Source organism: Mustela lutreola, chromosome 11 (assembly GCF_030435805.1).
Source record: "Mustela lutreola isolate mMusLut2 chromosome 11, mMusLut2.pri, whole genome shotgun sequence".
Classification (NCBI taxonomy): Eukaryota; Metazoa; Chordata; class Mammalia; order Carnivora; family Mustelidae; genus Mustela; species Mustela lutreola.
In genome coordinates this window covers 24126405-24150757 of record NC_081300.1, presented here as the reverse complement: position 1 = coordinate 24150757, position 24353 = coordinate 24126405, and the positions used below count along the sequence as shown (strand labels likewise).

The 24353-nt window shown below is 46.8% G+C and overlaps 1 protein-coding gene across 2 annotated transcripts in view; it reads right to left on the bottom strand.

The window, feature by feature from the left end:
* Nucleotides 1–24353, bottom strand: part of MYO5B (myosin VB) — a 345627-nt gene that overhangs the window by 159737 nt on the left and 161537 nt on the right. For both annotated transcript variants that reach the window (XM_059138813.1, XM_059138812.1), the window contains exon 4: nucleotides 22672–22816. In XM_059138813.1, coding sequence (XP_058994796.1) covers nucleotides 22672–22816 — 145 coding nt within the window. The remainder of the gene's footprint in view (nucleotides 1–22671; nucleotides 22817–24353) is intronic.

The following is a 24353-nucleotide window of genomic DNA, read 5'->3' as shown; positions in this document are numbered from 1 at the left end:
TCCCACAGAGCTCCACGGACTCGTGCCTCACCAGGGACAGCACTGGGACAGACTTGCCCACGCAGGCTTGTGAGAAGTGGGAGCCTAGGAAACCAGGCATTTGAAGCTGCAAAAACTCTGAGACATCCTGGAGGGTGGGGAACCAGCTCAACCCCATGAGCTTCAACCACCACCTGGGCAGAGCGAACACCAAGGGCTGCAAATCACCAAGAATCTGTCGTCAGAGCCACGTGACAAAATCACAGCAGCTCCAGTCCAGTGGGACTGTCCGCGCTCAGCCACACTCAGCCACCCGCTCTTCACCCTCCTTCCTGTCATCTTTCCGTCACACAGAATTCTTCGTCTCTCTCCCTCAAACTCATGTTCAAGTGCCCCCCGCAACCCCATGCCTGTCTGCCCCCACCCCCTCAGCCAGCTGGAAATAGGTGCTCCTACCATTTTCCTTTTCCCACGGAGGAAACGGGGCAAAGACACCAGAGGACTTGTTGAAAGCCCCTCCAAGCCGCAGAGCCCCTCCTGGGCATGCCGCCCTGGGCTCCTCCCTCCGGCCAGGCCAGGGCCCCCAGACCCATGATACATGCAACCAAAGGAGGGGCTGCTTCGTGGAAACCCCGGCTTCAGACTGAAGGTGTCCAAGTGAAAACAAAACCACCCCTAGGACTTCGTGGACGATGCGTGTAACCGTTGTGCTCAGCAGATGCATGTGGAACGGAGGACTCTAGTTAGTGATCAATAGCTCTCCTACATTCCCGATTTCTTCTACACAAGGTCCCAAGTCTGGATTCTGAGATAGAAATGAATTATACCCACCAGGTCTCGAAACTCAGACTCACTTGAGTGGGCTGGAAAAGAATAATGGAAAGCCAACCAATCCTTCATCAGGCTGTCAGGAAAACTTGCTGACTCGCAAACATCTCAAGCAAAACTAAAGTTGTAGGGTACTCCTCCCTTCTCTCAACACACAGGCCTCAGAAACGGTCTTAGACGTGCACCATCTGGGAAATCTCACCGATGTTTGTGCGTCAACCCCCTCCTCACAGCATCTAGGCTGAAGTCGGCCAAGTCTTCATCCTCACCTGCACGCACACCTTGAGATTTTAAGCTTGCAAATGGATGAAACCGTTTCAATAGATGAAAAGACCATACTTAGGTCAAGCCTTGAACTTCTACAAAAGCAGCCTCAGGCCAAAAGCAGACTGCCTTGAGAGATCATAGGATCTTTCATTACTTGGGCTGGGCAAGAGAGAAACGAAGATCTTGGTTCTAACAGACAGTTCCTATTAATCAATAGGAACCTCCCTGCCCCTACCAAGTACCTTTTTATATAGCACAGATATAAGCAGCCAGGAGTTAGCAATAAAATAGAAGACCTAAGTAACATGCATCATCAAAATTCACAGTAATCAATATCAATTCTAGCCTACTACACGGTTGCGTGGGGAAGCTCCGTTTAGCATTCTGCTCGTACTGTGAGGCAGGTCAGATAACACTCCTCCCCCACTCTGCAGGCACAGTAACCAGTACGAAGTAGAAGTGATTTATTTAAAGCCGGGGTTCCCTTCACAGAGGCCAGCATTGCTCCTTCCCCTTCCATGGCCAAGCACAGCAGAGAGCGTGGCACGGAGTACCTTGCATAGGTTACAGCCCCAGCGCCCTTGGGCATGGGTGGTAGGCCAACAAGGACAGAGAACCCAGAAATTAAGTCCAACTTGAGTGCCTACAACCCTCTCCACATCAAGAAGAGAAGGAGAACAGACAAGACAAGGAAGACCCAGTTGCCCACCGGTCTCATGGCGAGTCTTTACTGCCCATCTACATGGGGTAAAATCTTGAGCTTATTTCTAAGTATGTACGTGAAATTACTCCCATGAGGGGCTCACACTCAAGAAAGGACATCTAGCACACCTAAAATAAAAGGGAGGGTTTGTGCAAAAATACCTTTAAAAGACCAACAGCCTAAAGCTGAAGGAAACCTCAGAGTGGGTGGAGATGCCTGGGTAAGACTCCAGAGGGCTGGATTCCACATTGAACTTAACAGCCCTAACCTTGACCTTGACCAAGACCTACAGGTCCAGAGATGGGAATTTGCTGTGCAGTAGGTTTGTGGGACAGGGACCAGAGAGCGGAACAGAAGAGTCAGAGAAGTGTTCTCTGGTCTTTCCTGTCACAGCAACTTGGGGGTACAAATATAATCATGTAGTGACCTTGTCCTCTGGGTAACAAAGAATCCCTGTCATCACAGACTCTCCCTTTTCTAAAAAATTCAACAATTACTCCCTATGAAACAGGGACTGTTTAATGCAGATGACTGACCACACCTTTGGAAAGACTTGGGGTTCTGAAACTCTGGGGAGCTGGGTAATGTAATTAAAGCATTCCTCGAGTATTCCCAGGGCCAGAATCAGTCCTTCCTGTTTATCTTTAAAGCCTTTTAGACTTTCCCTTTAAGTCCCTCTTTAGTTGTAAAACCACAAAGCGTTTTTGTTTTGTTTTGTTTTTAGTGCTCAGTGTCACTTAGCAAAATCCACAGTTTTTTATTTCACAGCAAGAAATATTCTCCCGAAGCAGCAGGTATGCCCAGGATAAGGGACACTGGACCTTGTGGGAGGTACCAGTTCTCTTCCCCAAGAGCACATGAAGTCACACTTCGGTGGGTCATCTCCCAGAGCCCTGCTGCTGCAGCTCACAAGGCTCCTCCTCTCTGGGCCACTCACCGAAGAAGACTTCTCCTGCTAAGACCATCAGATCCTCCTAGGTGCTCTCTGCTGTGAGCACTGTGACTGGAGCCCTCCTTGTGCTTGTCTAACACTGATCTGGAACACAGCAAGAATTTTGCCGGTACCCCAAGGGTTCTCCAGTCCTGGTCTCCTGGCATCCCACAGGCTCCAGGGCCGAACTGGGAAGCTATAGTCATCAACCAGCTGAACAACCACAATTTCATGGAGCATTTTGCTGAGCCGTGTTTTGGTTTCCTGACTGGTGAAGAAGGTACAGAGAAAGGAACAGAGAAAGGGCCCAAGGCAAGGTATCAGGCAGCACACCTGCCTCCAGAACCCAAGAAAGCAAGGTCAGAGGTGCAGCCTGCCACCCAGTTGCAAAGATTTTTTTTTTTTTTTTTTTAATTTTTAAGAGTGCATGAGCAGAGGGAAAGAAGAGAGAATCCCTGGCAGGCCTCACGCCCAGCACTGAGCCTGTGCAGAGCCCAACGTGGGGCTCGATCCCACAACCCCTCGACCATAACCTGAGCTGAATCCAAGAGCTGGACACTTAACTGACTGAACTACCCAGGTGCCCTGGAGGTTTTTTCTTTAATCCCATTCTCTTTTTGCTTTATTTCCCTTGCTGTGCTGGACTATCAATGCCACCAGATATATAACGGACCAGACCTAGTCCTAGATGAACCCAAGACCGAAAGGTTCATTTAAATTCTATTCCATTTAAATTCTCACTTCAGATTTAATAAAGCTTAAAGATTAGTTATGATTTGGAAATATCCTCTTAAATAATAAGGTAGATACACAGACGTATTGGTTAGCATGTGTGGTTCTGAATTCTTCTCAAGGTAATGCATACCTACGGACACACCAGTCTTCTGTGGGTGAGATTCTTTACAACAGACTCTTCATACCTGCCTCTCTGCCCATATCCCACCTGTCTCAACCCTATTTTATCACTTCGAGGCTCAAAGGATACGATCTAGGAAATGGAGTTCCTGTCTGCTTTCTCTAAAATAGCACCTCTAAATCTGCTACCACTTTGATTATGGGGGTAAGTGAGTTTTATTGCAATGTCACTCAAATACCATATAATTCACCCATTTTGAGCGAACAATGGTGTTTAGTACATTCAGGGTTGGGCACCATCACCCCAATGTCAGAACATTTTCATCACCTCCGAAAGCTGCCCTGGGTGCCATACCAGCCCCTTACAAACTCCCTACCCCATTCGCTAATGTACTTTGTCTCTCTAGATGCCCTAATTCTGACCTTTCATACAGATGCCATCACGTGATCTTTTGACCTGCATCTTTCATGAAGCATGATGTATGGCTGAACAAGAGAGTATTTCACCGTACAGATATCCCACTTTTGTTCATCCATTTTTCAGCTGATGGACGTTGGGGTTGTTGCCACTTTCTGGCCATGATGAGGAAATATAAATATTCATGTGCAGGGATTCGTGTGGACATGTTTTAATTTTTCTTAGGTTATAAACAGCTTTGTGAAGCTTGAAGTAAAATGGATTTTCAGTGCCTATCAAAAAGCTATTCCATCAAAAGGTGAGACATAGCCTACTCTTTAGGAAAAATTCCAATCACTTTATTCCCCGCAATAAGCTATGTTTGGTGACATTTTAAAGCAGCCAAGCTAGAATAGAAATCCCCTAACTCGAAGGTATTTTATTGGGCAAAATAAATACCCTCCATTTCAAAGGTTTATCAAATGTTTAAATTGTCATACTCCTTCCTAGTAAACAAATGCATTGGACTTTCCTGATTCCTAGAAATGCCAGTTAACATTACATTTTATTTGCTCAGAGAAATTTTTTAAAAATCCAACCACCCCTCAATAGATAATCCCATCTGGGGATTTCGTCGTGACTCTTCAGGCATTTTGTTTCTGTTTCTTGGATCTGACCTAGAAGAGGCGTTCAGGTTGGCTGGGTAGAGTGTGTCTTCCCTAGTCTCCCATATCCCTTTGCAATGCATGACGCCTATATCCTTTCTACTCTTTCCTTAAACTGTAAAGACCTTCACATTCCTTGGATGTACTATATTTCTCTGCATATTCTGCTTCTTTTAAAAGATACTGAAAACCTATCCACATAAAAATCTGCACAAAGGTGTTTATTAGCAGCTTTATTCATAACTGCCAAAAGTTGGGAGCAACCAAGATGTCCTTCAGCAAGGGGATGGATAAACTTTGGTAAATTGACACAGTATTATTCAGCTCTAAAAGCAAATGAGCCAGCAAGCTATGAAAAGACACAGAGGAACCTTAAATGCCTATCACTAAATCAAAGAAGCCAATCTGAGAAGACTGCAATCCTGTAAAATTCCAAGTATGTGACATCTTAGGGTCAAAACTTTGGAAACCACTAGATGAATGGTTGGGAGGGGTTGGGGGAGGGAGGTGTAAGCAGGCAGAGCACAGAGGGCCTTCGGGGTGGGGGCGGGGGCTACCGTTAGGCTCTCATAATGATGGGTACATGCGATTTATCATACACATTGGTCCAAACGCATAGAATATACAACATCAAGCTTGAACCCAAATGTGAACTACGCATCTGGGGTGATTATGATACGTCCGTAGGTTCATCCACTGTGACAAACGTCCCACCCTTGTGTGGGAATGTCGATCGTGAGGGACGCTACGCAGGTGTGGGAGCCGGGGGCAGGGCACAGATGGGAAATCTCTGTACCATCCGCTCAGTTTAACTGTGAATCTAAACCTGCTCTAAAAAATTAAAGTCTTAATTTAAAAAAATATGTATTTGTATATACATACAAAAGATGTTAAAAATCTTAACTTCTTAGACCGTTCATTCTTTGCATCCTACAGAACTCACTGTAAAAACCTGTGTAAAGACACATTCGAAATCTTTAAAATATCAACGTAAAGCTACTGTTTAAAGATTGGGTCAACCACGGAATGCTTCAAAAAATGTTAGCACCTAATTCTCCTGTAGCACCTCCTGCAAACTGGCACTTTCTGCACGTCCCACAACTGATCCTCGAAACGTTGCCAGGAATAAGGTCCTCTTCTGACCATCCCCATGTTACAGAGGAGGGAACAAACACTGAGCAGAAGGACTCAAGTCACACAGCCACTGAGAGGCTCGGGCCTTGACAGCTGGCCTCACGGTGGCCTTGGGGACTGGTGGGGTGGGGGGGACCCCTGCGGCAGGGATCCTGATATCACTGGTTTCGTGGGTAACCACTCCAACCACCACTCTCAGGCTAAGAAGTGGTGGGTTTAATAAGTAGTTTCAAATTATTACAAGAAGAGAAGGAAGGAGAAAAGGAGGTAGAAAGGCACCTCAAACTAAAGAGGTGACATGGTCCTCCCGCTGGCTCAGATGTCCTCCACCTCAGCCTGCACTACTGCGCGTGCCTGAGAGAGAAAGGTGCCTGAGAGAGACAGCCATGCTACACTCCAGAGTCATTTATTCTTTACTGGGAGAGGAGGCAGTAAAGCAAGCACACACAGGCTCCCAAATTAAACCCGGTGGACATTTGAAAGAGTTCACAAACACGCTTTTTAAAATACACTATCATCAAGGTGTTAGTGGAGGAACTGTAGCTCAATTATGTAACTGAACCTTTTGATGTCACAGTAATAACATTCTCCAGGAGGACTTGTGAAAGATGCGCTGGGGGGCTGTTGCTAGCCTACAAAGAGTAGAAACTGCTTGGAGCTCAAATCTGCCTCTCCTACCCTCCTGGCCATCTTTCCAGAGTCCCACTGTATCTGCCCTTCTGTCATGGGCCACTCCCTATTGCCTCGGAAGACGCTACTATCTGCTCTGGAGAGATCCTGCCTTTCTCTGCTCACTTCTCTGGGGTCCTCCCCCTTCGAAGCCAGCATTCAGCCAGCCACTGCTTTGAGGAATGTCTCACAAACCACCTCACTCACTGTGATACCCATCTTGGCCAAGGCGCCAGGGGGGTTGGGGCCTGAAGTCTTCATCCTTTTGCATTAAGGTACACTGAGCAGAACTGTAGGGGTGGGCAGGGGGGATCCTGACTGGGGCCCAGGGAGCTGGCCTTTCTGCTGATGGTTAGGAGAGGAAATGAACCAGGGGGTGGGGGGCAGAGCACCCTGGGGGCCTCAGCACAAATTCAGGGCAGTGCCTAGCAAGTCCTTGCTCTCCCTGTTCACGCAGTTTCCTCCTCCATAAAATAAATGAGCTGAACAAAAATCATCTAGGGATCCTCACAGCTGTCAGTGTTGGGAGCCTCTTACACACTCCACTGCACCTATGACAGGTGCAAGGGAATCCAGGGGAGACACCGGTTCTGGCTGCGGGCCAGGGCAGAGAGGCCAGGTCCATGAGGAGAGCACACCGGTGACTGTCTTCACCATTCCAGCTCCCAAGATCTCCTGCCACAGCATCCTGGCCATCCTCTCCAACACCTGTCCCACAAGAGACACAGCCCCGTCACCTGGTCACCCCTCTGCCTCTGCAGTGACAGTGCACGAGCTCCCGGCTTGCCCCGCACCCTCGGGTGGTCTTCGCCCCAGACACATGTGACTTATTCCCATCCCAGCGATTTTCTGGGGATACTTCCATTGTGAGAGACATTTGAGGAATCCATGCGTGATTCACCCAACCTGTATCTGCCCCCATGCTAAGATGGGAATCCTGCAAATCAAGGGAGAAGACCTGGAACAGTTGGACCTCCTGCCACCACCACACCTCCCAACCTTCGTGCTTCACCAGCATCCGGCTTCCTCTGCCCCTTTAACAGGAGGATCCTGACTTCTCCCAGAGGTAAATTCCACCATCTGAGCCCGAGGTGCCCCTCCCCCATCGCAATCCCCCCCCCCCACCCTGCAACTGGTTGTCACCTTGCTTCATTCCCATACTCTGCCCCCCACACCCCCCTCCAAAAACTCCCTCCTCCCTGCCAGCTTTTTAACAACCGGAAACCCTTTACTTTACAGCAAACACACACAAACACCCCTCCTCCCCAGCCGCACACCTGAGAGTGATGAGAGACGTGGTCACGATGAAGACCGGTTCAGAGGCCACAGGAGTGACCCACATGCAGATGAACTCAGGCGCCAGGGACATTTTAATTATTTGACTACCATGACAGTAAAGATAACTTTGTTGTTTTGTTTCTTTAAACTGTGATGAAAATCAGCTTTATTACTAGCACATTGTCCCACAGATTTTATTTTTTAAGATTTTAATTATTTGAGAGAGAGAATGAGAAAGAGAGAGAGAGCATGAGAGGAGGAAGGGCAGAGGGAGAAGCAGACCCCCCTTGCTGAGCAGGGAGCCTGAGGCAGGACTCGCTCCAGGAACTCCAGGATCATGACTTGAGCTGAAGGCAGTGGCTCAACCAACTGAGCCAACCAGGCACCCCCATCCCAAGGACTTTAAACAGAACTTCATAATGATCCTCGCAGGGAGACAGATCTTTATTGTATCCTATCATTGTATTTCTTAGGCTTTTCAATGTTGACAGTTTAACCAACGATCAGGGAAAATACACCCGATCCGCTGACACACCCTGGTCTTGGACTTCTCAGTCTCCAGCACAGTGAGAAATAAGTGTTATTTATTAAAGACATCTTCAATTAGTTCTAAGAATATTGTCTCATCAGCCCAGCTCAGAGAGAGAGAGGAAACAACCCCAGAAAGCAGGAAAAGCTGGGTGCCAACACAGACACTACCACTCAGCTCGGTGATCTGGATGGGGTGCAGAACACCTCCCAATGATATTACACCAAACCGTGATTTTCTGGGACTGCAGTGCAGGTAAGAAGCGTTATTAGAGTTCTTTGGCCGACTCATTATCAACCACCCCAGCAAGAAGCTACTGGTAAATTTCTACTAATGCAGCCCCCGAAGATTCAGGTTCTAGGAGAACAGGAGAGGACCCCAGACTCCCCTCCTCTGGTCAGTCAAGATCTGTACTCCTGGCCAGATTACAGATGTCAGAGTTCACGGGGCTATATGTGAAGTCTAGAATCTAGTCCGATGGCAATCAGAATGAGAAGCCACTGCTTGGGGAACGCTAGTCAGACCGGAAGTGCTAGCTGGAGAAGACAAGACTGAATGGGCATTCCCAGACCAGCCTGCTCTGGCAAGCTGCTCTAGGAGGGAAGCCCTAGGGTGAGACTGAGGGGAGACAGATGTCTTACATCTGTCCCACATCCAAGAGTTTCAAACAGTGGAATGGCCGCCCTCTGGGGAGACGAGAAGTTCCTATCCCAGGCTGGGTGTCCTAATCCTAAAGACGCAGAATGAAGAGCCCTGTGATAGACGATTCAACCTCCAGCTTCGAAGAAGAGAAGTTTCCGTCACCCTGTGCATTTCATAAACACCTACTCTGCAAAATAAGATCCAAGGCGCTCTACAAATAAGGGAATAAAATGAGCAGAGTCATGGCAATGACAGCCTCACCCAAACGGGAAGAAAAATCTCTGCCTCGGATCGCTGAGCTAGAGTTCGGACACGTCGGGTTGTCACGACAGATCGATATGGGCAATGACAAATGGGATAAAACTCTAAGAGCCCCGTGACCCAGCGGGGAAGCAGAACTGGAGCGAGCATGTATTGATCCCTAACCCCCTGACGAAGACCGCTGCCACAGATTCAAACCAGCGCAGCTACACTCCAGTTCATGCACCTCTACTAACACAGTCTCCACAGTCTGTCAGCAGCACAAGGGGAGAAGAACAGCTCTTCTTAGCTGGTAAGGCGGCCAGTCAGAGACGTCACCAGGATCACCCCCACACTCCCTCTGCTACTGGGTGCAAGGCATTGTTTGAAAAGACACCCCATAATTCTAAGTACTCGCTCTTCTCAATTAAGGCAGGTCGTCCCTTATGGGCATTTTATTCTCTAATTCTGGGAGTACAGAGGACCTAAATAATCTCCATTATTTTGGGCTATAGGTGCCCCTCCTCTGGCTTCCAAGATCATTGATCTACAACGGGGGCAGGAGCCAGGAAGGCTCAGGAAGAACTTGATTTTAGGTCCGTCCACCGTGCTTCTAAGCGACCTCCACATGCAGCTTCCTCCTGCAGCCTTCCTGCCGCACTCCTCACGCAAGGAAGAGCAAAACCTCTGCTATTGGCACAGACCGGGCTGAGTTCCTGGTCACACAGGTGGCCCTCAGTGAAGCCCTCAGCCCCGTCTCACACCGACGAGCACCTGCCACACCTAGAAAGTACGGCCACTGGAGCATCGATGGACTCGATTTCCGCGGGCATGGCCGGGCCAGCGGACAACCTCCCGAGGATTCTCACCAGAAGGCAGGGCTGAGCAGCCCGGCAGAAGAGGCCAGACACGTGCCCTGCCCCCGAAGGGTCCTCTACCTTCGACCAGGCTTTCACGTTTTATAACTTCTTTCTTTGATTCAAACCCGCCCTCAGATCCTCAATTCAGGCTGAGATGTCAGAGGTTAAGAAGTGGAGCAGTACTCCTCTGTTCCACAAGGTCCCTAAACACTGGTCCAGAGACTTTGCTCCTTTCTGAATCCCTTGCAGAGCTTTTAAAAAATAAAGGATTTGGTCCCACCTTTGAGATTCTGATTTGGGTGCAGGGCAGCAGTGGAGGAGGTGGGGAAGACAGTGGGATTCTGATACAGAACCATGTAGGGGAACCTCTGCTTACCCTACCCATGGGCAAGGAAAGACCCGGGCCGAAAGCAGGATTCAATTCCAACCATGCCCGTGATACAGGGCTTCCCTAAGGCGCTCTTTGAGCCAAAATGCTGTCCGCTGCTGTAGACTTATGTGCTAATGTAATCAAAGAGCTACTTAATCAACCACCTGTCTCTCCTTCCTTCCTTCTCAACACACTGAAAGGAGCCCCACGGGCAGCGGCAGGGGGAACCGGGTTCCTCTGTGGGTCAGGAACTAGTCAACAAGTACTGACTTTAGACATGGGCTTGGATGCTCGAAGCATCTGGACATGTAGCCCTGTCAACAAACAGAACAATGTGTGACTTGCCCTCCGTTACTGGCCCGGACCACACGCCTCGTTAGCGGCACCGGGCGGGCAGGCTCACGACTCCCCCAGCACCACCACCCAAGTGTTTGGTTCCTGCAGCATCATGTAGTTCCTGCCGCGTAAGCTTCCAGACGCCATCGCCAAAATGGAGTTGCCATCTTTCACTCGGCCCTGAAGGTACTGCGTGTTCTCTGAGGCCGACCTACGAAGGGACGACCACTCTGCTCCGAATTCCCCTTCAGATGCCAGGATACACCTCTGCCCCCAGCATGACCGCCATTGCCACCACGATGCCAGATGCTGACCCAACACTTCCTTTGTGCCAGCAGCCATTCTAAGAACTTTCCATTGATCAACTCCTTGACTTCTAACACACTTGGGAGTTAGATGCTGCACTCTTCCCCATTTTAGAGACGCGGGCACCGGTGCAAAGTGAGCTCAACTTAAGGAGTTCACCTAAAGCCACACGGCCAAGTTTCACGAAGCCTGGCAACCCCCGCCCCTGCCCCTGGCCGCCAAACCACCTTGCTTCACAGCCTCTTCCTTCCCTACTCCGCTCCCGTACGTTGGCAGATGGTTTACAGCTGCTCTGTCCTCTGGGATATAAATGTAAAAACACGCAGTTAGAAGTGAAAAAGAAAGAGTGGTTAACACGGCATGAAAGGCATTACTACAATGTAAATAGAAATGCCACCTCATCGTGCTAGGCTTCACATTTTATTAGCTTTCTTACTGGAAATTATTTCAGACACCTTGAAAAATGAAATCTATTCACACGTCACCACCACTAACAATTCCGAAAGAAACCCATGTGAGGTGCTAAGTTTGACTCTGAGAGGAGGAAAAAAATCTACGTAACAAGAAAGGTGTGTAGAAATCGGCAGGAGCTTGGGGCCACTGGGCACTGCCTGGTGCAGAGTCCATGCATGACAGACTGAGAAGGGGAGTACATACATGTGTCCTCTCGTCCCAGCTGAGGAAATCGAGGTGCATTAAGTGTACTTGCCCAGGAAGAGGCATGGGAAGGAAGCAGTGAGGACAGGAGGCTAAGTGGGGTCTGTGAGCTAGCCCACCTCCTCACACGAGAGCATTCCACAAATCACATCCAGCCAACCCACTGTGTGCAGGTTTTAACAAGATTTAAAAATACAGGGAAGTCCGTAAGTACAACTTCAGTTCTCTTAAGTCATTAGTATCTAAACATTCTGGGAGCATTTCTTTGTCAACAGGAATCCACCCAGATTAACTTTTCTCAATCAATGGGAAAGAACAGGTAATCAACTCATTAAATTTGCACATGTGTCAAGCTAAGGAGAACTACCATATCAGATACGAAAATCAGGATTCCAAAGGATCCACCCTCTAGCATGGAATGCAGGTACAATAATGAAATTTCACATCTATAACTGGATTCATGCTCAGGACCTAAGAAATCAATTGTGCAAATTCGGAATGAGGGCAACATATCTTAAAATAAGCTTTAATTTATAGTGGCAGAAAGCAGATCAGTTAGCTGGGGGTGGAAAGTTCCAAGGAGCAGTAGGAAACTTCTGGGAGTTAAGGAAATGTTTGTTAACTGAATTGTGATTTTGCTAGTATGCACATATGTCAAAATGTGTCAACTTGTTCATGCGGTTTAATCTGTAATTGTGTTTTTAAATGCATCTACTTCATTGCCAGTCGATTAAATCTAATTAAAGTTGTAATAAAATAGTTCTTGTGCCTGTGTGGGCAGGTGAGGATAATGAGGCATAGAATTTTAAGTGGTTTGCAAACTTATTAAAATTCAACAATATGGACTCCAGGAAACAGGGTTTCAGAGGGGAGAGCGTGGGGGGATGGGTGAGCCCCGTGGTGTGTATCAAGGAGGGCATGGATTGCATGGAGCACTGGGTGTCATACAAACACAATGAATCATGGGGCACTGCATCGAAAACTAACGAGGTACTGTACGGTAACTAATAAAAGAAAAAACCTCAACAATATGAAATGGCTGCCAAAAGCCAAAGCAACTCTAGACTCCTCCAACTGAAATTGTGTGTGAAAATTAGCTCTTCATCTCGTTTGGTAGACCACATCCAACGAGCACCAATATCAGAAAGACCGGATGGGATCTAAGGGTGACCACCCCGGGACAGGGTCTGAAAACCACACTGCCCAGGAATGGCTATGGGACCCGGGATCCGGCCCCACACTGGGGAGAGAAGGGACTTCCAGGGACTGCCGCGTGGAAGGAAATGGCCCATCCTTTCCTGTACAGCTTCCTGCAGCTCAGACCCACAGGGAAAAGCAGATGGAGAGCAAGCAGAGCACTGAGCGTAAGAAAAATTTCTGATAATGAAAGCAGTTAAACAAGGGCCACATTCCAGAGACACCTGTACTAGGCACATACAGGCAGAGGACCCACAGTGGGGACACGGGCTCTAGTGTTCTGACAGCACAACCGAGTTCTACCACCCGCACCCCCCCCCCCCAACTACAGGCTCTCTCCTTTCTAACACGCTCGGACAGGAGCCCACATTCCTAAACTGAAAGATCTTAGCTCTATGATTTTTGACACGGGCCTTAACTCACAGAGCACGCTGGGGACACCAGAGACAGACACCTGACAACAGTCATCACCCCTGTGGCATCATGAGCTAGACAGAGTCCAGTCCTGTTTTCTAAGCTCCTCACTTTAAAAGCAGAGGACAGTATACTAACATGCTACCAATTTCTTTTCACACAGGGAGGTTATCAGCCCCATTCAGCACACATTTCAATAACTTCCCATACACTCGGAAATTTAAACAGCTGAACCAGAGTCTTAAACATGACAGATAACAATACAAAGAACTGAAGAAATCTAAGGTTACAAAGGGTCAAAAGGCGCTGCATATCTTAGCCATGGTGGCCCCTGGGGAGGGAGATGGGCGTGTGCTGACTGGGCAGGAGGGAACAGAGTCGGCGAGTCGGGGAGGAGGGGCACAGGTGAACAGCGTCCAGACGCCCTGAGCACCTCCCAGAGCTTGTCCTACAGCAGCCTAGTCCTGACTGGTCCCAATTTGAAGCCATAATGAATGAGAAGGAAAACCAAATTTCACCCTTCCACCAGGGTTGACCGAAGTGCTACGTTCAAAATCGACTGTAAAAATTCAAGTCCATGCTCCTCAATTACTGGACTTCCCGGTGATTCTGTCACTCACCGTATTCAATCAACAACAGCCAGCGAACCTCCACATCCACATTCCAGCATTCGCAGAGCTCCACAGCACCATTTTTCGCAGGGCCCAATGTTCTTTTACACTGGGAGGATACCGGGAGCTACAGAGGCCCAAGCATCTGTCCCCAGACATGCAGTAGGCGGTAAACCATTACCAGAGGGCAACACACCCCCACATCCCCCCGCCTATAGCACAGAAATCCCTAACAAGCCACCTTACATCATAAAGTAAGGAGAAACAGATGTCACTCTACTTTAAACTCAATCTCAAAGCAAACTGTGGCTTAGATCACTTGTGTATAATTTTTCTAAAGATCCCAGTTCCCGAGTCTGTAGCTGAAGGGATCCTGCAAAGGCCTGCGTCCCTTCTCAGGTACCCAGAGTTCCCCACCCCAACGACCAAGAAGAAAAGTTATCAAGTCTACTGTTTTGACCTCCAGAAACGGAAGACGCAGAGCCGACTTCCTCTCTCGTGCAACACGCACTTCCAGCCTCTCCCTTCTACTCCTACCGTTACCCCTTTAACTCTTCCTTCTTCTTACCTGAAAGGCTTCTAGGTTTCTGGGGGCCCTTTCCCCATGGATACTCATCTCCACACTGCATCCACAAAGGCCTTCAGATGCTCTACAAACTCTTTATCCTTCTAGGAGCACACATCCACCAAGATACCCTCTCTAGGGACCCAAGCAAAATTTACAAATTAGATTCCTTCTCCCCACTGAGCACAGGCTTTCTGCTCTCACGGAGCTCCTCCCCATCTCGGGGAAGGCTCCCTGCCCTGAGGTCTGTTTCACTCACCCACTGGCCCCCTGCCAAGAGTGGGCCCACCTGTGCCCCCTCTCCCTGATCCCAGGTAATAATAGTCCCATGTTGCACTATCAGTCACGGCATGGCAACCTGGTAGAGCCAGATGGAATTGTGCACACTCAATTACCTTGGCTATCTGAGCAAAGAAATTTGCTTTGCAGTGTCTCCACTCTTTCAGAAAAATAACACAACTCAAAAAAGGGATCAGACCTGGCCATCCCAATAACAGATCCCACATCCAACTAGAAAGGGCACTAAAACCCCAGTCTCACTGTGAAACCTTAGATGCTTTTGAACTATGAAGGGGAAAGGTCTCCCCTTTGGCTTTTGTGGCGTCCTGAGGACCCAAGTTTGTTCTCCTCTCAAAGACCATCTGGACCAGTCAGTATGCACCACACAGGGAGGCAGTAAGGCTTCTTGGCTATTCAGGGGGCTTCAGGGCAAACTCACCAGGCCTGGCTTCCAGTATCTCCTGTCTACTATCTTCATGGCCTTGGAAGATTATTCAACATCCTCAAGGTCCTATCCTTTTATCCCCACATAGTGGGGATAATAACTGATAATAATAATAACTGATAATAATAATAACTGATCTCAGAGAATATGTTGATTCTCTGACAGTTACTTAGGTTGTTTCCACCTGTTGAATATGTTGATTCTTTCTATTCTCCCTTGAACACCAATTATGGGCCCTATGGCAAACGTTAGTGATTCTAGAACATGACACTATGCCCCAGTGTCTCAGACTTGGTAACTCCTTATCAGTCCCCACATGGAAATCATCTACAACAGACAAGTTATATCCACAAGACCTAAGTTGCTCACAAGATGCTCCCGTCCTCAGAAATAGTATAGGAGGGGCACCTGGATGGCTCAGTGGGTTAAAGCCTCTGCCTTCGGTTCAGGTCATGATCCCAGGGTCCTGGGATCAAGCCCCACGTCGGGCTCTCTGCTCAGCAGGGAGCCTGCTTCCCCTCTCTCTCTCTGCCTACTTGTGATCTCTGTCAAATAAATAAAATCTTAAAAAAAAAATAGTATAGGAATGTGGAGAAAGAAGATTATTAAATAGGACCCACCAGAGGAAAAATGTTCTTTGAACATTCTTTGCATCCTATTACTTCCTTACCTAATAAGCTTTGATATGTCTCCATGCTCTAGGCCAGCATTTCCCAAAGAGCGACAGCAGTCACTTGAGATAATTCCTGAAAATCCTTGTTGTTCTAGGTCTGATCTGCAAACCCAGTCTAATACATCCCCACCTTGGAGACTTGGGGTGCACGTGGACATCACCACTCTGAGCAGCTCTGGGTTAAAGTTGCTTCATTCTGGATTAACCCAGGATTTCCCAAACCTGTTTGGCCATCTTTACCCCTCTGATAATATCAAGTGCCCCGTTTTCCTAAAGTTGACCCTAGCCTTCATGGGTCTCCATTGCAGCCCCTCATTGTCCAGGCCACAGCCCTACAGACCCTCTCACCATGTAGGTTACACTTACTGGGGTACTGGCCCCTGATCGTACCTTCTGATTTTAATAGCTTGAAATAAAATTCCCAGAACACACAATTCACTATTTGGAAGTATACAATTCAAAGGGTTTTAAGTAAATCTGTTTAATTGTACATCCATCCCCACCACCAATTTTAGAACATTTTTAACTCCTTCCTCCACCCCCCAAAAATACCCATAAGCAATCTCTACCCATTTCACCTCTAACCTCAAGCCCTAGACAAGTAATAACATGTTCTAGTTTTGCTTGTTCTGTACACTCTTAAATGGAGTCACACAATATGTGGTCCTGTGTGCCTGGCTTCTTTTGCTTAGCTGGCTTTCAAGGTTCATCCACATGGTAGCACGTATCAGGCCTTTGTCCCTTTTTGTCCAAACACCAGTATATGGATGTACCAGGTTTCATTTATCCATTTGTCAGCTGACAGTTACTTAGGTTGTTTCCACCTGTTGGCTATTATGAGCAATGCTATTATGAACATTTGCATAGAAGTTTTTCCATGAACTCCGTTCCATTTCTCTTGGGTATATATCCAAGAGTGGAATTGTAGAGTCATGTGGGTAAGTGTGCTTAACCTCTTGAGAAACTGCCGAAGTATTTTCTAAAGCAGCTACACATGTGACGTTCCCACTGGCAGCACAGGAAGATGTTCATTTCTCCACAACTTCACCCACATTGTCACTACGTCTTTTTGATTTGACATCCCAAGGGGCGTGAAGCAGTAGGTCATCGTGGTTTTGTGACCCTGTCTTTGATGGCCCACTTGTGAGGTGATGATCGCTCCATTCCAGGCACCCAGCTGCCTTCTTCTCACTATGCCCTGTATCAGTTCGTCAAGACGCAGCTTAAATCCCACAGGTTTCTTGGACCATCTGTGACCACCAGGACTCCAAGCTCGATCCCAGTGACGCCATGCATGTACACATCCTGCAGTGGCAGGTGTTTTGGCTGACTAGGGCTTCTCTCCCCAACCAGACAATGTGCTCATTCAGAGTCCGGGAACGCTCTTCCGTTTTTCAGTGCTCATTCAGCAAGCCGTCTGTCAGATGGCTGCTAGCACACAAATGCCTGCAGTACAACTGAATGCAGGAGCTGAGGTGGAGGTAGGTAGGCTGGAAGAGTGGGCACTCTGGGTCTTGGACTAGGAGGAAGGAGCAGAAGCAGCAAGTCGTGGAGGTGAGTGCCCTCTCTTAGAGGGAACTACAGGTTCTCGTGCAGAGGCTAGAACTAATGAATGTGAGGTTTCATACAATTTCTACCTTTATTTTTTACTTGAGAGAGATTTTATTTGAGAGAGAGTATGCATGTGTGACGTGGGGGTGGGGGAAAGGGGTGGGGGAAAGGGGTGGGGGAAAGGGGTGGGGGAAAGGGGAGGGGGAAAGGGGAGGGGGAAAGGGGAGGGGGTAGAGGGAGAGGAAGAGAAGGAATCCCAAAGCAGGTTCCCATGCTGAAAGTTGAGCCCAATGCAAAGCTCAAGCTCATGATCCTGCCATGACCTGAGCCAAAACCAAGAGTCAGATGCTTGGAGCACCTGGGTGGCTCAGTGGGTTAAGCCTCTGCCTTTGGCTCAGGTCATCATCTCAGGGTCCTGGGATCAAGCCCCACATCAGGCTCTCTGCTCAGCAGGGAGCCTGTATCCCCCTCTCTCTGTCTGCCTCTTTGCCTTCTTGTGATCATTCTGTCAAATAAATAAATAAAATATTTTAAACAACAACAACAGTCAGATCTTCGTCCAACTGAGCCACCCAGGCACCACTAACCTTTTCTTTACTGTGAATCGCCATTTACTCTCAAGTCTAACTCTGCTGAATTCAATAGGGGTAGGGGCAATGACTAGTTGCTGGCTGTATCTATCCCTCTGAGCTTTGACAGGATCCCCCAACCCCCTCAGAGCATCAGGAGCTGGAAAGTCTCTGATGCGAGCCACATCAAGAAAGAAAATCTGTAGGGTCAACTGAGTGTAGACAAAGCAGGAAAGAACAGCCAATGAAAGAAATGTTTCTCCAACAAGTGGTGTTAGAAAAATTGAACAGCAACATAAAGAAACTGGACTATTTTCTTATACCACACACAAAAATAAACTCAGAACAGACAAAAGTTCTAAATGTGAGACAGGAAATCATCAAAATCCTGGAGGAGAACACAGGCAGCAACCTCTTTGACCTCGGCCATAGCAATTTCTTACTAGACACATCACCAGAGGCAAGGGAGATAAAAGCAAACACGAACTATCGGGGGGATCCATCCAGATAAAAAGCTTCTGCACAGACAAGGAAATAGTCAACAAAACTAAAAGGCAGCCCACGGAATGGGAGAAGACATTTGCAAAGGACATATCTGATAAAGGGTTAGTATCCAAAATCTAAAAAGAGCTTATCAAACACAACACCCAAAAGCAAATAATCCAGCTAAGAAATGGGCAGAAGACATGAACACTTTTCCAAAGAAGACATCCAGATGGTCAACAGACACACTAAAGATGCTTAACATTACGTGGCATCAGGGAAATACAGATCAAAACTTCAATGAGATACCACCTCGCACCTGTGAGAATGGCTAAAATCAACACAGGAAACAACAGATGTTGGCGAGGATGTGGAGAAAGGGGAAGCCTCTTGCACTGTTGGTGGGAATGCAAACTGGTGCAGCTACTCTGAAAAACAGTGTGGATGGAGGCTCCTCAGAAAGCTAAAAATAGAACTACCTTATGATCTAGCAATTGCACCACTAAGTGTTTACTCAAAGGATACAAAAATACAGATCTGAAGGGGCACCAGCACTCCAATGTTTACATCAGGGTTATCAACAATACCAAACTATGGAAAGAGCCTAAGTGTCCATCAACTAGTGAACAGATAAAGAAGATGTGGTATAAATACAAATACACACACACACACACACACACACACACACACACACACAGGAATATCACTCAGCAATCAAAAAGAATGAACTCAAAAAGAAAAAAAAAAAAAAAAAAAGAACAAACTCATGCTATTTGCAAGTACAAGGATGAAGCTACAGTATATTATACTCAGCAAAATGAGTCAGAGAAAAACAATTACCATGTGATTTCACCAGAGTGGAATTTAACAAAATGAAACAGATGAACATATGGGAAGGGGAACAACAACAACAAAAAAGGAAACAAACCGTAAGAGACTCTTAATAGAGAACAAACTGGGAGTGATGGCGGGAGGTGCGTGGGAGATGGGCTAAACGGGTGGTGGGCATTGAGGAGGGCACTTGCCATGAACAGCACCGGGTATTATATATAAGGGATGAATCACTAAATTCTACTCCTGAAGCCAATACTATACTCTATGGTAACTAACTAGAATTTAAATAAAAACTTGAAAGAAAAAAAAAGAAAAGAAAATCAAATCCCCAGTGAATCAAGAGATATAACTGCTGAATCCAAGGCCAATGGAGTCACAGTCTCCCAATACCTCAAGTCATTAACTTTGGTTTCTTACACTGATTACTTCACCCAGCTGTTCCGGTGATCAGATGCAAGGCGCACTGTGCTAAGCTGTGGCTACTTGAATCACAACATTATTTCAACAGCTACTGATAAATCAAGGAGGAACTCAACCCAGTCAGGAAGTATTGTTTAATGAATGTGGTCTAGCATCTGGAAATGAGAGACAAGGTCCATACTGGAAATACAGCAAAAACTTTTCTGCCCAACAAAGATTCTGTTGGGGCTTCCAATGTGTCTCTCAAATCAGTAAGAAACCGTAAGCTGCTGACACCAGAACATTCAAAAATAGCTCTCTCCCATGGCCACACATGCTGGACTTAATGCTTCTAATGCACGTTCATGAGCAAAAATTGCATAAGAATGTCAGCAAAATTATTTGGCTACAACCTAGGACTCAGTGAGTAAAATGAGTATAAACTTTAAAACCCTGAAGGAAGCAATTCCTGGTCTAACTTTAACATCCAAACCCCTTAATTGTGAAATTCATAAACCTAGGGCAAGGCTGTATCATCACCACCCTGTAAAACTGCATCCCCTTCCCTCTAGTGGATGTGAACATGGACCCAAGCAAATGAAATAACCCAAGTATCGAATAACCATGCACCCAGCTCCAGGCATGGAAGGGAGGAATGGGGGCATTTAAGCAGGAGGATCTATGGTGTGAAGAGCTCTGGAGGCTAGGAGGCTATCAGGGCACCCCAAAAAGTCTTCAGTAAAAGAACCCCAGCAACTTCTGATACATCTAAGTGCAACTGGGTAAGAGGAGAATGGGACGGAAAACAATGATAAACGACATCCATCAAGAGACAAGTCAAAGAGCTGCTAGAACTTTTAGTATAGTAGAAAGTCATCAGAAACAAGCCACACTCGTGTGTGTGTGTGTGTGTGTGTGTGTTTTAAGATTTTAGAAGAGACACAGAGAGAGAGAGAGAGTGTGTGTGTGTTATGTGCATGCATGCTTTTGAGTAAGGAGAGGGGCAGAGGGAGACAATCTCCAGCAGACTCCCCACTGAGCAAAGAGCCCAATGTGGGGCTCGATCTCACAGCCCATGAGATCATGACCTGAGCCAAAACCACAAGCCAAACACTCCAATGACTGAGCCACCCGGGCACCCCTCACCTTCTGTTTTATAACCACAAAGAAGACATCCTCCAAAGAAAGGAAGATAGTTGAAGACTCAACACAAGTGATTCTCCCAAAGCATGGGAGCCTGTCCCAATCCCAGGTCTTTCTCCACTTTGCCATACTCTTGACCTCCCACAAGTAACACCTGAGTGGGGCTGCATACTAAAACACCGAAGCACATTAAAACCCATTCTTCTCTCCACATGTCCTGACCATGAACCATGCTTTCCGTCAGGAGGCTTGCGTCAGTAAGTTATCAAGCTAAGTGATTTCTAGTCAAGCCCTGAAGTAGATTAATACAGTATGTGGTCTTCTTCATGGCATTAGAGTTGTCAAAGGTAGAGACCATTTTAGCCCCCCAGGTGCCCACCACACTTTAGAGAAATAAAATGTTATGGATCATTCTGTTTGTTGAATTGCTCATCCCTCCCATTACTGCTCACATTGAACATGGTCAGTAAATATCCATAAGGAAGCAGAAATTTTTCTACACTGAGTTATACAATCAGCAAGGCAATACTAAATCAGGAGAGAAGTCTACAGAACAGCCTTCTTTCACAGAAACTTTCACAGGGCTGAAAATGATACCCTGAAATCCACTGAAACAGATCATCTGAAATGGGATTCCCCTCTCACGAAATAAGCCAAAGCAGCCCTCCTCCCCACAAAGGACTTCCCTAAGTTTGCTAGCTCCATAAGGAGTTCTCCAGAGATGGCAACAAAGATTTGCTTGGAAAGATCCAGCATGTTAGCATTAATAGGAATATGCATTTCTACCAAAACGTCGGTGAATCTATCTAACCCCACCTTATGCCTGAATAGTTCAAGACCATTGGTGTGGTGATTAGTTTTACATGTCAGCTTAGCTTGGCCTAGGACCCCAGTATTTGGTCAAGCAGTAGTCAAGGTAGTGCTGGTGAAGAGATTAGCATTTCAATTGGCAGGCTATCTTTTTTTTTTGTTTTGTTTTTAAACCCATGACCCTTCATAATGTGGGTGGGCCTCAACCAATCAGATGAAGACCATAAGAACTAAAAAAAAAAAAAGTTTACCTTCCCTGAAGATAGAATTATGACAGCAGACTGGCCTCAGACTTGAAATACAATATTCACTCCTCCGGAGGTCTCCAGCCTGCCAGCCTGCCCAGCAGACTGCACAACCACAGAAAACCATTCCTTAAAATAACCCACAGACCCCTCCCCAAACACACACATTCTCCCTCTCTTTCCCTGCTACTGGTTTGTTTCCCAGCAGAACCCTAATAGAATCACCTTACCCACTTTCCAATGAAACAGACCTGTACCCATCTTTCAGAGCTTAAAAAAGGGGGGGGGCAAAACAGAGGAGATTGACTTAAGTCTCTAAAGAGAACTCTAGACCCACTATACATAACCCCGGTTTTGAAATTCCCATTTCAAATGCTTGGTAGCTCAGGAAGTTCTCAGAGTCCTGGTTCCTTCAAAGGAAGCAAGACTTCAGCAGGATCTGTGAAACGCATGGTGAGCTAGCATGGTGAGGCTAGAAAATGAATCTGTTACCCCAGGAGGGGAGGCAAGCAATCTAAAAGGCAGGCAAGGACAGAGGAAATTGCAAGGCATTTGTTTTTGTCATTTCTCAGAAAAACTGAAGTCTTAGGAGCCCCTGCTCCTCAAGGAGAAGTTCAGGTTCACAGGATGACAATGACGACAAGGGGAAAGGCAGAGAGAACTAGAACCTGAGTTGGATCTGTCCCCAGTACTTTCACGCAACCCCAGAATCACCACTCGACCACTGGGCAAAAGCAGCCAAGGAAGGAGACACTTCCCTTTCTGCCCTCCGACTACCCAGGACCGCCAGGCTGAAGTCTTTCTTACCTGGCCATCTGCTTGTAGGCTTCTTCTGCCACAGCAAAGATGTGTGGGTCCATGTCCCCCATGTTTTGGCCGCTGTAGGCATAGATGACATCTTGACCATAGATTGGCAGCTGCTCATAAGGATTAATGGCAACCAGCACGATCCCTGCAAACAGAGAATGCAGTCAGATTGCTGACAGCAAGACGGCCAGCCAGCACAAGTCTTTTAAAGGCCTTGTTTATATACATCAAAACAAAACATGGAGTAGGAGAATGAATCACAACCAATCACTCAACTAAATCAAGATGTGTCTGAGTCTCCACCAGGCACTGTGCTAGGCTTCGGCGGAGAAAAGAAAGCTGGGCTTCCAAATACCCTATAGTGTTGAATAAGCATGTGTGCATGCACATACACAGATGCTCAGCAAACAGCCCTCCTAAAATACACGTGAAGTGCTGCACAAGCAAATCTTGTCACAACTGGTGTTAACTAGGGGATGCTGGTGAATTACTTAAACTCTAGGTGTCCCAGTTTCCTGGACTATAAAACTGGGAATCCTAATTACCTTCACCTGCTTGTCTTGCAGGTAATGATTAATAAAGAACTCTTGGACCAGCATCTTGCATAGCAAGCACAGAGTGTTAGATTTTTATTAGCTCACATCATTTTATATCATGTATTATTTTTCACTTTTTTAAAAAATGTTTTGTATCTCCTGAAAGTATGTCACAATGACGGACTCAAATACATGTTGCATGAAGAGTCAGCAAACCATAGAATACCCCCGATCTTTCATGGAAAGGCAAGGTAATATTGGAGAACATACAAAGAAAAATGAAATCCCATCTTCAAGAAATTCATGCCTTTTTCTTTCCAATAAGAGCACAGTCTGGATCTCAAGAGAACCACTGACAGAGGTACCAAAAAAATGGGAGCTTTTCCAGTCATGTGGGAAAGTGCAAGAATGGAAAGGTCATTGCCGAGACGGGAGATCTCCTACACGGTGTTCCCCTCTGGTGTTTGAAAAGGTACACGAGTCAAGAAAATGAGAAGAGAATGGGGAAAACATCTGCCCCCAAAAAAGTATCTGATAAAGGAGTAATATCCAAAACCAATAAAAACAACTCTTAAAACTCGAGGATCAGAAAATGATCCATCTGATAGAAAAATGGGCGAAAAATCTAAACAGAGACCTCACCAAGACCCAGAGACGGCAAATAAGCACATCACATTACCACCAGGGAAGTACAGATTACAGCTCTAAGGAGATACCGCCACACACACATTCAAATGGCCAAAACCCACAACACAAGACAACACTGAATGCTGGTGAGGATGTGGAGGAATGAAAGTTCTACTTCGTCGCTGGGGGAGCACAAAATGGTACAGCCACTTTGGTGGCTTCTTACAAAACATGCTGTTACTGCAGAATTCAGCTTTCACACTCCTTGGTATTTATCCAAAGACGGTGAAAACATTCTATGACACTAACACCTGTACATGGATGTTCACGGCGGCTTTGACAACAGCCAAAACTTAGGCAACTACGAGTGCCTTCCACAAGTGACTCAAACTGTGACACACGCAGATAATGGACTGTTAGTGTTATAAAAGGGGGCTTATCAAGGTATGAGAAGACATGGAGGAAACTGAAACGCCTGTTACTAAGTGGAAGAAGCCAATCCAGAAAGGTCACATGATT